Source organism: Odontomachus brunneus, unplaced genomic scaffold (genome assembly GCF_010583005.1).
Source record: "Odontomachus brunneus isolate Ranch 3 - 2012 unplaced genomic scaffold, Obru_v1 Obru_scaffold_094, whole genome shotgun sequence".
NCBI lineage: Eukaryota > Metazoa > Arthropoda > Insecta > Hymenoptera > Formicidae > Odontomachus > Odontomachus brunneus.
The window spans coordinates 312764-325769 of record NW_022639544.1 but is presented as its reverse complement, the minus strand read 5'-3'; the positions used below and the strand labels follow the sequence as shown (position 1 = coordinate 325769).

Below are 13006 nucleotides of genomic sequence, written 5' to 3'. Positions count from 1 at the left end.
AATTTAATACTCAATATTTCAATGTCAATATCACACTTCTTGTTTTTCTTCAAAATATTCAACATATCAATATTACCTTCAACCAAGTTTATTCATTAAGTTTAATTAAATTTAATTTAAAATATTAATCAAATATAATCAGTAAACCAATCCAGTTCCATAAATGTCAATTACATCATTAACCAATTAATTCACTTCAAAATCAACCAATAAGTCCAAAAACTCAATTCAAAATCAGCCAATAAGTCCAATAAATCCAAAAACTCAATTCAAAATCAAACAAGAAATCTAACAAATCCAAATCTCTTTCTCTCCCCTTCCTCCGTTCCTCCCTCTCTCCCTTCCCCCTTTGTCTTCGGTCCTCACGCTCTTACGCTCTCTCACTTTCTCGCTTTGTCACTCTCTTACCTTCTCACTTGCCCTTTTGCGCACTTGTTCTCTTGCACTTTCTCTCTCTAACACTTTTCTCCCTTATCTTCCTTATCTTCTTTAACATAAAAGTACTGAAAGTATTTATAATGTCAAATACAGACTAAATTAAATTTGTGTACATTAATTATTCGTACAAATGACAAATATTTACCTCTCTATGAAGGATCTCCTTCTTATCTCTTTTTCTCTTCTTTGTTTTTTCTTTCTTCATTTCGTTTTCTCCTTCTTCGTTTCCCTCTCTCTTTTTCTCTCTCTTTCAAAAACAATTTCTTCTCTATCTGTCTGTAGGTCTCTTGTTGGAAAAAAATTTTGGTAAAGAAATTAGCTATGTGCGTTAATTTTCTTACACAGGATAAACTATTAAAAATGCATAACATAACCGCGATGATAACCGCTCGCGCGAGACAGCCATAAATTTATTATAATAAATTTAGTATTTGAAATAAAATATATACCTCTTTTTCTTTACCGCTCCTTCTTTATTCTTCTTTCTATATCTTCTTATAGCGACTAACAACTTCAACATGCGTATAACTTTGTGCTGTCAAATTCACTCAAAACGAACCACGAAGCGAAGTCGCATCGAGATCGAGATAACCAATCAACATCATGCAAAAGAGTCAACAATGCTTACGATATGAGGCAATTTAAAATTGCAATTTATTATTTAAAATTAGCGTTACATTTCCTTTTTACTATTTGGAACTAAATTATTTGGAACTGTCAATCTATCGATAGCGAGACGGAAAAGTATACTCTGCGTCAGTCTGACATTTTAGCGGAGCAAGAACGCCGTTAGAAACGCGAGAAAGCCGATATAAAGAAAACGGAACTGATCTATTTTTCAACTGATCTTTTATCGGTAACTACCCCGACTTTATAACTTTAAAAAGTCTCTTCTATTTGTATCTCTATCGAGTTACGTTACTTTTTAAGGTGGCGATTCAAAAGTCATTGAAGTGGCAATTAATTGCCGAACGGACTGTGCCCACTCGTAATTCTCCACGGCCACCTGCCCGATGTGTTAAACAGCCACTTGCAATTTATTATTTAGACGAGGCCCTGAAGCGGCGGCGCCGCAAATAGGATGGAGCGAGCGGTGATCGAGTGCCCCTATGCGTTTTCCAGGAGTGCCACGTAGACGGGTAGGTAGTTACATCCGTTTCAGAGCCGGGGAAACATCCCCCTCAATGAGACGATGCGGTTACGTAGTTACTTCTCGCCCCGGCACTGTTCTCTTGACTGTACTTACGTGTCCCGAACAGGTTACAAACGACGGGCGCGGTATTACAACCCGCAAATTACGCGTCCTACCCTCCTCTCGCGCGCTCCAACTGCAACGCAAATGTGCCGGTCCGAGAATGGTGGATTACGCGCTCGACTGCGAAAGCTCCAACTACGAAAGCTGCGTCCTTCTATCACGTCTGAGTGGTGTGTGAGATCAGTTGATGTCTCCGAGACACAAGGACACTTCATTAGTAAACAGACAGTGGCAGAAACAATCGTGGAGGCATATTGGATATTTCGTGAAAAAGCCGATCCATAATCGAGGTATATGCGTGAAAATAAATTGTATTACTTATAATTTCAGCGTTCTAAAATTTACTCTCGTACATACGCACATTTGCGCGTGACACACACGTAAAATATATATTTATGGTAGCAAAATTGTTTTTAAAACTAACAAGAGTAATAACAAAAGTATTTCTGAAATAATTGTGAAACATTATCAATATCATTGCATTACGACTGGTTATAGTAATATTGTGCAAATGGAACAAGAATTTAAAAATAATTTCAAACAAATGAAAATTTAAATGTCAGGGATACATAATCTCACGTAAACGTCGCGACGGGGGAGAGCTTCTTCCGTTCATAAATTATAATATTCGCGAACCACCCTCGTCGTTAAGCGAATGCGCGTTTCCCGCGTTGCACGAAATTCATTTACGGAATTAATACTACGGATTTGCTAAATGAAGAATTACTGCATGTCGCGCATTCGCCTTAATTGCGCGAACAACAATATTCGCGTTGAGGTCTGCTTTGCGAGTTTATACATTGCTATTCTTTCGCTTTCCAATTAGCGCAACCGGTTGCGATCAATTAGTATATTTCCCCTATTCTCTGCGCTTTCTCAAAACGTTGACAATGCAAAATAGATTATTTCTAATAAGCAATTTCTCTTGAAATTAACCATTCTTGCATCTTGAAACATTTGGTATAAGAAAGCGCATTGTCTCATAAATAAGTTAGTCAGAATCCATAAATTGAATGACAGAGTAATAAAAATATCCACAAATTTTCAAACAATTTCACAAACGTGTTTTCAGAAAAAACAAACTATTCACTGCAATAACACGTTTACATATGTATATTATAAAGATACGCAAAACAATGCAGATAAAAAAATAGATGTGCAAAAATTTCATTTTGCATTGCGGTTTAATTTTCCGGAATGTTGGGCACGCAGGATTCTGCGCGTGTATCCAAAATCCTCATTTCGCTCCGAGGCGATTCTTTTCGCCTTCTCGGTTCGTAATAATGCGGTAAAAGGAGCGTATTACGTCGTTTGATTAATTAATTTACGCCGACGTTGCGCCGGATTACGAACCCCCGGGCTGGATATTCCCGTCCTGTCTGACTCAAATCTCGCGAAGAAACGAAGTAAACAAACGTTCCCTCCCGCATTTCCAACTGCCGTTATGCATCTAATGGCATTAACATTAACCAGAACGACGGTTGTGCAGGCAAGCAGGTAATTGCATCGTGTAAATTTGCTAAACAGCGAGACACCGCCGTTTCACCAAAGATACAATAAATATGCTTTTTTCCACTTGAGAATGGGGCTTTTATTGCTTGAAATATGTGTAAAAACACGATCAAGCTGTTCGCGTATCATTATTACTTGACTGGCATAATCTTTTAAAATTTCTGTTTTCGAGATAAAATTTAGCAGTTATGTCGTTGAGAATAAATCGAGTTGACGTAAAATTCGATAAAGAATCTCACTTTCATTATTTATTACCCGTTATCCAGCTTTCGACAATTTCTTCCTTTATTAAGATCGACGCGCTATTAAATTTCAATGCGATTTATATGATAATACTTGAAGCAATTTCGAGAACTTCCGGTAAAACAAAGGAAGAAAAAGGAGAGAGTGATTGAGGATCCGAAGGATCACAGTAAGAAAGACAAAGGAATCGTCTCTACCGCGTTGCTGGACACGGTTCCTGAGATAACTATGAATAATCGAGGAAAAGGAGGGAGAGGGAGGGTGACGCGCGAGGAGACGTTCCACTTCGAAGAGCTATTTTCTTTGTCGAAAAGGAAGACGCAGTATCCGCAGCATCGAGGTGCGAGGAATCGAGCATTAGTTTTTGCGAATGTGGGACTCGAGGGACGAGTTGCATCCACGATGCGTCTTCGTGGCTGCGCCATATTTCACGGTGTGAGGTCTGCGAGTTCGCATTATCAGGAGGGTCTGCTAGTTTCGGCGAGGTGAGGCGAGGTAAAGATTTGTAGGGCGGTGAGAAATGCAGGAGAATGTTCCCTATTACGCGTTGCTGTAACAAACGACGGCAACAACTACAGTTGATACTAATCGAGAAAGTCGATGTTCTCCAGCGGACTGCAATTAATGTTAATATTAGACAGAGTACAATCATGGCACGTGGGAGGCAAAATGGGAATCGAGTATAGATCTGAATTCCACAGAAGTGTTTTTCGGTATTAAGTATTTATTACATACAAGCATTTTTTACAATATGAAGTATTTGTTTTTTTAGACATGACTGATGATATTTAGCATTTTTTTTTTCGTTATTGTATATTTAGAAATGCGCGTTGTCTCGTATTCTATTATTATTATTATTATTATTATGTATTCTTATAGAGTAGTTTTAATAGTCTCAACCAAATCTAATAGAAATAGTATAAGTGTACACGTGACGCAAGGGTAATATACGGTGTCCGAACGGTTAATAAATATATCTGTCGGGAAAAAAAGAACTAATAAATATAAGTTTGATACACAATAACTTGTAACGAATGAGGTGACTGCGATTCGTTACAGCTTTAAAATTTTTACAAGACAAACGCAGAGACGATTTTTCTCATGGGAGAAACGGACGATAAAACGTGTCAATAAATCTGTCGCTTTGCACGGTTTCGGGCTTTACGCTTTTCGTCTTTTTTCCTTCTCAACGATCGGGATATTCTCGGTGCGTGAATAACGACTCGCGATGCAACATGCGTCTGTACAAACAAGCTCGCTAATAACTCTTGATAAAAATACATATCATTCATGAATGAGAAAATATATCGATCATTTGCGAATGGGAAAATCTGCTTCGACACACCCGAAAACAACGTTATGCAACAGTGAACGAGAATATATCTCGAATATAAACGGAAACGACGCTGACGAGAAAATCTCAGCTTACACCACATGCAGCTCAATAAACCCTTTACTGATTACAATAAAATGCGATTAAAGTAAAGAGCAGATGGAAAGGGGGAGGATGAAAATTGCGTGCGCGTGTGGCGCAAACGTACGAGAGAAGAGTCGCATAACAAACGGGGTATACATAAAAGTCTATACACTAATCCTATCTTTTCTCTAGTGTCGAAAGTTCTCTCGACCATGCGTCCCGAATAGAATCGGGATAACAGAAATGTGTTCTTACTTTTTCATCCATGTTACAAATAATCTGTCGCCGGCTTTATAATCGGCACCCTAACGGTGACATCGCGCACGAAAAGACGAGCGTAAAATGCAAAGCATGCTCCCGATATCCACGTTTGGTAATGTCTTTACGGCGCGAATAATGGCGTGATTACATTTTGCATCTTTCGTACCTTCGAACATTACAGCGATATTCGGCTTCGCGCTCCACATTCACGCTATCGATCTTGCTATCGCGAGCTTGCGATCGTCGTGCTTTTCTTCGTCGAATGAAACGCGATTAGTCTCGCGCGACCGTCTGTAATATATCTCTCGCGCATACAACTCTTACAATTAACGCTACTGGATCATCACTCCGTTAACTTATGCAGCGGCTATCTCACAAAGCAATCAGCGTCATCGTCATCATCATCATTATTTTCATCCACCATCATTATCATCATCACAGCTAGAGAATTTATGTTAGATCCACGAAGAAACGTAACAATAGTGACGTCTAGCAAATACCTAGAGTATACCAATGTTAAGTAGGCCCTCTAAACGATATACGATAAAAAATAAAAGGAAAAAAAGAAAAAAAGTAATAAGATTGCTTGACTAGTGAGCGCACGCCTCGAAATCTGGTATGGAAGAAAAGTGCTCTTTCTCTTTGCTCTTTCTCTGTCTATTATTTTCCCCTATGCTGTATCCGCAAAATATTTCTCTCTCTCTTTCTTTTTTTTTTCATATTCATGGACGCGATTACGCGCTTGAATCCGATTATCGTGAAGTTGTAACTACCTAGGTAGTACTTTATGCTATCTCTTACGTTAGGGAGATTCTCTAATTCATCGGAGCTCGATTCCTACGTCGTTTTGGCAGATACGTTTTCAGAGTTTATCTGATTTCGGTATCATCGCTTGTGATTCTTTCCTTTTCATATCTTGTGCTACATTTTTTCGTCATTTATACTGTATATCTTCCGCGTGACTCTCGATATCTTCTATTATCGCTAGCTGATTTCTGTTTTGAAAATTTTAATTGTTTACACGCGGGTGTGAATATACTTGTGGGGGATAAGAGCGAAATCGTGTATGTGTCCATATGATTGCATGTACGTATGTGTGTCTGTGTATGTGAATATGTGAGAAATTAATTTCGATTCGTTACCGTAAAATACGCCCGTGTATCCGAAAATGATGTGTTACAAACAGGCCTCATCCCTTTCCGAAAGTCCTTTAGAAAGTTATATTTATCTAATAGCATACTACGACACACAGACTGAGTGTCCACACTTGCTGTTGAATAATATTATTAATTAACATTAGATATTATATATTACACTTCCTTTTTCCCGGTAATAATTCTCAGAGCTCGGCACGATCGTGGGCCCACGGATGGTCAGTCCGATGCGGCGCCCTTCTCTGTTCACTTCATCTAGATATTTCCTCTACAGACGATACATCGCGCGACAGCGGTTATTTACATTATCGTAAACGATTTGTCTCGTTCTGAGTATAGCTATTGCTCGCCACGAGCAATTTGGTTATTGATTACCGAACTGCTCCTCTTCTGCTTGTCCGGGAGAACGTTCGAGTGACACTTTATGACAAAAGATCTGCGGACAAAGAGAGAAGCGAACAACACTTAGCCTACTTTCGAATTAAGGTGTATGATATGTCAGTCCATTTAGCCGCACATAACATATAACACAGCTTGCTACATGACTAACGAGACACTAATTATGATCAATTGACCCTTTTTCTCTAAGAAACTCGCAGATAAAAAGTGTCAATATAGATTTGACTTGAGCATTCTGACTAAATCGACGAGCAATGTAACTTTAAAGCCAGCGGCATACGGTGCTTGTTTTCGGATTACTTGCTGGATGGAAATACTTTGTTTTGATTGGTGTATTTCCATTCATCTTCAGAAATGCACCAATCAGCAAGCAATCCAGCATGCATGAAAACAAGTACCGTGTGCCGCTGGCTTAAGATATCAAATGACTGAGTTGGTTCACATACCTGGTACCTGATTATTATCTTGCGGTTTGTTGTTGATGAAATTGTCCTGGAACGGATTGACATTGGCGTTAGCGGCGGCGGGCACGAACGTATTACCCATCGGAGTAAAAGGCATCGCCGCCGGATTTAGATTAGAGTTGAGGGTATCCTCGTTCGCCAGATTGGGCGTCAGTTCGAGTATCGGCCCGGTATTGTAGCCGCTACTGTTATTACTCAGAGTGTCGAACTCCGACAGGTCTAACAGGTTGTTGGTCACGTTGTTTTGCTTGCTATAAAATCAGCCAAAGGAAAACATACATAGACTAAGTTTTACAGCCAGAAAGACGTTAGGGACTACGACTTAAGCGACTATTCACGATCACTAACACGGAATCGCCGACGCTAAATTAGCTATAAGCCGATTGCGAGCGACTTTGTTAACATATTTCCAGACAGTTGAGTTACTAAAACGAAATGGAGAGTTTGTCGAACAGAAACATAGTCGCGATTCTTCCTCTCTAAATACATCTAAAGAAGTAACAATAAACGTCGTTAATAAATGAACCATATGAAGCTAGAGAAATGTAACTAAATAACGTACGAAGGAATATAAAGCACTTATTATGGGTTTTAGTTGTTCTTTTGCACGTTCTGACTGCTTCTCAAATTGCAAACTGTGATTGCCTCAAAAGGCAACTATTCTGATGTCTATTGTAACTATTATAAGCGGTCAAGAGTCTGATAAAAATTACGTTTATGCGTAGCGGTACTAACCGAAATTATTTATAACCTTTTGCGGTCCTTTGCGTAGTACCGACCGTACATAGAAATTAAAATTTTTCGTCTGCTGTTTGACCGTATGAAATACAGTCGGGCAAACTAATTAGCATATTATAAAACGTATTATTCGATAGATGGATCGCAACAGGTTTCTGTTTAAATAACAAGAGTACTACGAGAGCAAATCGATTAAGTTGATATACACGTCAACTGTATAACCATAATAACCATAACTTGCTAGAACATATAATAAACAGCAAATACGGATCTAATAAAAAATCGAATCACACTCAAAAAATCCACATAATCAATTCACTCGTCGATGCTAAATTAAAGTGTGTAAAAGAAGAAAGTTCATGCCGAGTTTTCTTCTATTTTTTTTTTTTTTCTTTTTTTTTTTTTTTTTGCTTTTTGCTTTTTTTTTACTCGACATGGATACCTTTTGTGTGGGATTAGTGGATGTGGAGTATGTAAAGACAGATGTCTTCTCGTGGAAAAGTACTGTATCGACAAAACACGTAAAGGTACATAGCAAAAGTAGGCAGTAAAAGTTGACATATATATGTACCCGCTCGATGATAGTATACAATATACACAAGCATGAGGGGCGTACGCAGACAATTATTGTGCAAGGAAAAAAACAAGCCACACCATATTAATGTTAACTGGTAACATGCATTGGTGATTAGTGAAATTTGTTACGAAGATTAATCGCACTCACGGAAAACACAACGAATCAGTAAATGGAGAACGCATCTTTTTTTGTACCTAGTCAAAGGAAAGATCAGAGAAATATGCTCAGCGAAGATGATATCTCGTTAGATCTGCGATTACTGTATCATATATGATGATATATCCCGTATATAATATTATTTAATATGCAAATGTGCTTTAGTTGTGTCACTGTACGTTTCGTTCGACGAAATGAACATTAATTACGGCGCACCGACTTGTATTATTCTTTTCACGTTGAAATTATTCATCCTTGCTGAGCCGGTGTGTTGTGAAATTACAAAACGAAACGTTTCGATGAGTCATTAGATTTATGCTGCTTGTCTCTCTTTACATTATGTACACTGAGATTTATTTGTCGTGTGATTTAGCGCTAAGTGTGTGTAGTCCTGTTAATGGTTCTTCACGATTTCATGCTTCATGTACGATATTACATAATGTTCCTCCAACTCGTTGACATAACGTCTAAAGACAATCGGAGTACATACGCGATTAATTCCCGATATCTTTGATAATTCTAGCTAAAAATAGTAATATTTGTCTCGTTAGTACACAGCTGATTATTGATTATAAAATATATGTAATTATCATAATAAGTGATACAATATACATTTTCATACCTGCACTTTCATTATCATTGCAGTAGTAATAGTGTTTCGTGTGAATTACTGGTTGGTTAATACGCTGATAATCGTGCAGCTAATCGTATCGGTAAACGGTGAGTCGCAATGGCGCGTTTATTTATACTCGTCAACCTTGTTATTCTGACTACTTTTGCAATGTACAACACATGTGGATTACTTGTAACATTTGCACGAAGCGAGTGAACGTCCGGTAAAATTATTTAAATCGAATAGGCAGTTCGAAGCGATCTTCGGAAAAGCGCAGTAAACTTTGTTACTAAATAACTATTTATAATGTGTACATATATATATACGTATATAGCTCTCAAAACTTAATTAATTCACTTTAATAGTTAATCGACATTACAAGACATAGCTCGAACAACGTAATTCATTATATACAGAGCCTTCGACACAGTAAGGCCTCTAGGAATACACGTCTAAAGATTTCACATTCTGCCACACAAATGAAAGTTTAAATAATTGCTGTTTTAAATCATGAAGTGCCTTTGATGTGTGTACGAATTTAAAACTTGGAATAATCAATTTGTTCACGTAGTGCGACAATTGCTCGTTATTATTTAGAACTCTCACCGCTTCTATTTACAAATAAAATACAATATGCTTAATTTAATGTAATGTGGCACGTGGCTTTAAATTATACAGACTCTGTTTCAGAAGTTTGTATATAGGAAAGATGCCGAAGTAATATATTTGATTTTCTTTTTTCTCTTCCGTAACACGTAAATAAGTCCTTTCTATATTACGTAAATATGTTTAGGTTTTACATGCAATATTTAAAAGTTGATCCTCTTATTGCAAATTACTTCAGCTGTCTTACACTGTACGATAATATGTATATATGCTTAAATTTCGAGACCGCTTAACTACACGGTCGATCATTGTTTTCAATTATGCTAGTAATCAGTCAATTTTAGATGAATAATATATTGGCTAGTATTGTGCAATTATTTATGTCCTGTAAAAATGTTAATTGCATGGAAATTGCATATTGCATATTATCTACCTATAATTATCTTCTTTCTTATCGATTAATTGAATACAATAGAAGATTGTTTCAATGTAATTCTCATGCCACATTTATAATTTATAATTTTGCGATTACGCAAAAAATCAATCGAAGAGCTGATATTCCCAAAGCTGTTTTGAGTCTGTATTTTAGGAAGGTAGAAATTATACGTTATAAAGCTATAGGACATTTTTCGTGAAACAAGCTCATAAGTATACAATTTCCGTCTCCTAAAAATACAGATTTAAGTCAATTTGAGGATGAGCTCTAATCCGGTTGACACTCATTTTTTGATATACTTTAATACATATATATATTTTTTTTATCGAATAAGCGAATGTTGTCAATCTCGGTTTCTGAAGACACGTGTCGGAAATCATAGCGTTATATCATTATATCGTTACGTTATTTGGCTTCGGTATATATATTGCAATTGAATACGTGTTATATCGAAGCCAGCTTTGCGATTATTATGATATTATTGTCCATCGATCTACCGAGAAGAGACGAATCGTTTTCGGATCAGTTTCGTCATTGCTCGCGAAATTTTGATCGTGTTTTCTCGGCGGTCGACGAGCCGAGAGATATCTCTATACGTCGTACGGTGGAATTTAACACGTGTTTGCGAATCCGTGACTGAAGAATTGGTATACTTACACAGTGGCATTGTCCAGTGTAATCGACTGACTGTTGATACCGTTCCCGTGATTCGTGTGATGACCGTTCAATTCTCCTTCAACGTTACCCTGATTATTATCCAATACAATTTTACTTTCGTTAATGCCGTTGCTATGCGTGCCGTTGTGCACAATGTCCGGCGCGGCGTTGTTTTCCGCCTGATGCGCTCGCTGTTCACCACTAATGAACTGCTCAGTCGCTTCGGAAATTAAACTGGCTGTCATAACGTCGTCGCCTTTGCTGCCAGGCACGGGTTTGCTCTCGTCGCTAGGACTTTCTTCCTTTAACTTGTCACCATCACCAACCTCACCCTGCATAAAAGATTCGTTGTAACACACAAATTACTTTTATAATTTCGTTGATTTATTTTGGGGTAATATTCAATTCGAACGCAACTCTCGATCGAGTAAATTTAATTCTCAAGCGATCTCAACACAGTTGCAAGATTAATTCTCAAAGTATATGATATTACCTTGGTAGGCGTGTTAGACTGATTTTTGCCTCTCGTCCTAAGCATTATTGCCTCGACTCGTTTGCGTCTGGCATTGCGCTCCTCCTCTTCCTTCTTAAGCCTCTCCGACATTTCGATTCGTTGTCTGCAATTTAGATGTATGGATATCGCTTGTCACACAGTCTAACGTGAATTTCCAGTGGACATAAATGAGGTAAGAGCTCTTTCGGACCAACCTTTCCGCCTCCTCTCTTGCTTTACGCTCCGCTTCCTCTTTCTCCTGTTTCTGACGAGCTTCCTCTTCTCTTTTCCTTCTGTCTTCTTCTTCGCGACGTTTGGCTTCCTCGATCGCTAGTCGCAGTCGCTGCTCCTCAGCCTCTCGAGCTTCATTAGCCAAGCGTAGAGTCTCCTCCTCCAAACGACGTTGTTCCTCCTCCTCCGCGCGCAATCTTTCGGCTTCTAAGCGCGCTTCTTCCTCCTACAAGAATTATTGCACGTAACTTGGTGAATTTATCAAGATCAAGATTAATTTAACGATTCGATTCGTAGATCGTACCTTTCGTTGACGCTCAAGTTCCGCCTCTCGTTCCGCTTGTTCTCGAGCTAATCTTCTACGCTCGGCCAAAGCGGCTTTGGCTTCTTCTTCGGTGGTGATTCTGATCTTCGCAATCATCGAAGCTGAAAAGTGATTCGACATTAATAAAAATGGACAATTATTGTTAACATATAGTGCGAAGAACTTGTGGAAAATAAATGTTTAACAAATTACTGTCTGGCGATACCTGACATGTCGATTTGCTCGTCCACTTCGCTCTCGAGCTTGACTTCAGTTGTCTCCGTTGGTTTCTTTTCTTGTTTGTTTTCCTCCTTTTTAGTGACTTTTGGTAGTTCCTCCGCAACTGCACTTGACAGATTCTCTTGCAACAAATTAGTTTCGTCCTTGACTTGTTTGCTTGCTGACACAAGCATCGTTTGCTCTTCCGTTACCTTTGTATTTTCGGTTACGGGTTCGACGATGTTCGACTCCTGTTGCTGTAATATGTTTTCGTATTTACAAAAATTATGCGAAAGAAATAAGTATAGCAATAGAAAGATGTTGTCTTAATTCAGAGAACAGTCTGGTTAGTTTTCAAGCTGCAGGAACAAATTTACCTGAATTTTCTCGCTGCCCTGATCTTTCTTCTCTTCGTTTTTATCCTCCAATTTCACATCCTGTGTATCCTTGCTGTCATTCTGCTTTATGATCTCCACAGTAGAGTCGCGAATGAGCGGTGCATGCTCAGCTCCAGGACTTTGCAGGGGTGTCGCTTTCGGGGTTATTCGCGGTGACGACTTGACATTCTTGATTAACTTCTCCGTCGGCTTCTTCACCTCCGTGGCTTTGGGTGTAGAAGGTTTCTTTGGAGTGCTATGGACCTTTGGCAGTGGTGGCTTTGAATCCTTCGTTAATTTCACGTCGCCCACCAGATCTGCGGTAACGAGAACGATTGAAATATTTTCTATTTTTATTCGCTTGATGTTTCAATGGATATATACAGTATTTACATGTGCAATTTCAAGAGCTATTGTTAAAAATAATATATACAGAATGATAAAAATATATTTAAA

At 38.4% G+C, this 13006-nt stretch overlaps 1 protein-coding gene and 1 long non-coding RNA gene across 27 annotated transcripts in view; both read right to left on the bottom strand.

Moving 5' to 3' along the window:
• Positions 1 to 4152: 4152 nt before the first annotated feature.
• LOC116848387 (ensconsin-like) overlaps positions 4153 to 13006 on the bottom strand; it is a 215346-nt gene continuing 206492 nt past the window's right edge. For 25 of the 26 annotated variants that reach the window (XM_032824410.1, XM_032824415.1, XM_032824419.1 and 22 more), the window contains 8 exons: positions 12551 to 12867; positions 12181 to 12430; positions 11955 to 12076; positions 11635 to 11876; positions 11420 to 11543; positions 10927 to 11258; positions 7126 to 7394; positions 6571 to 6716 (listed from right to left, as the gene is read on the bottom strand). In XM_032824410.1, coding sequence (XP_032680301.1) covers positions 6703 to 6716; positions 7126 to 7394; positions 10927 to 11258; positions 11420 to 11543; positions 11635 to 11876; positions 11955 to 12076; positions 12181 to 12430; positions 12551 to 12867 — 1670 coding nt within the window. In that variant the 3' untranslated portion in view covers positions 6571 to 6702. Of the gene's footprint in view, positions 6717 to 7125; positions 7395 to 10926; positions 11259 to 11419; positions 11544 to 11634; positions 11877 to 11954; positions 12077 to 12180; positions 12431 to 12550; positions 12868 to 13006 lie in introns of all 26 variants that reach the window. The other variant, XM_032824393.1, reaches the window with a different exon arrangement.
• LOC116848393 lies at positions 8909 to 10920 on the bottom strand. Its single transcript, XR_004378953.1, has 2 exons — positions 9237 to 10920; positions 8909 to 9137 (listed from the first exon to the last, which is right to left on the bottom strand). It is a non-coding gene; the product is annotated as an uncharacterized LOC116848393 (long non-coding RNA).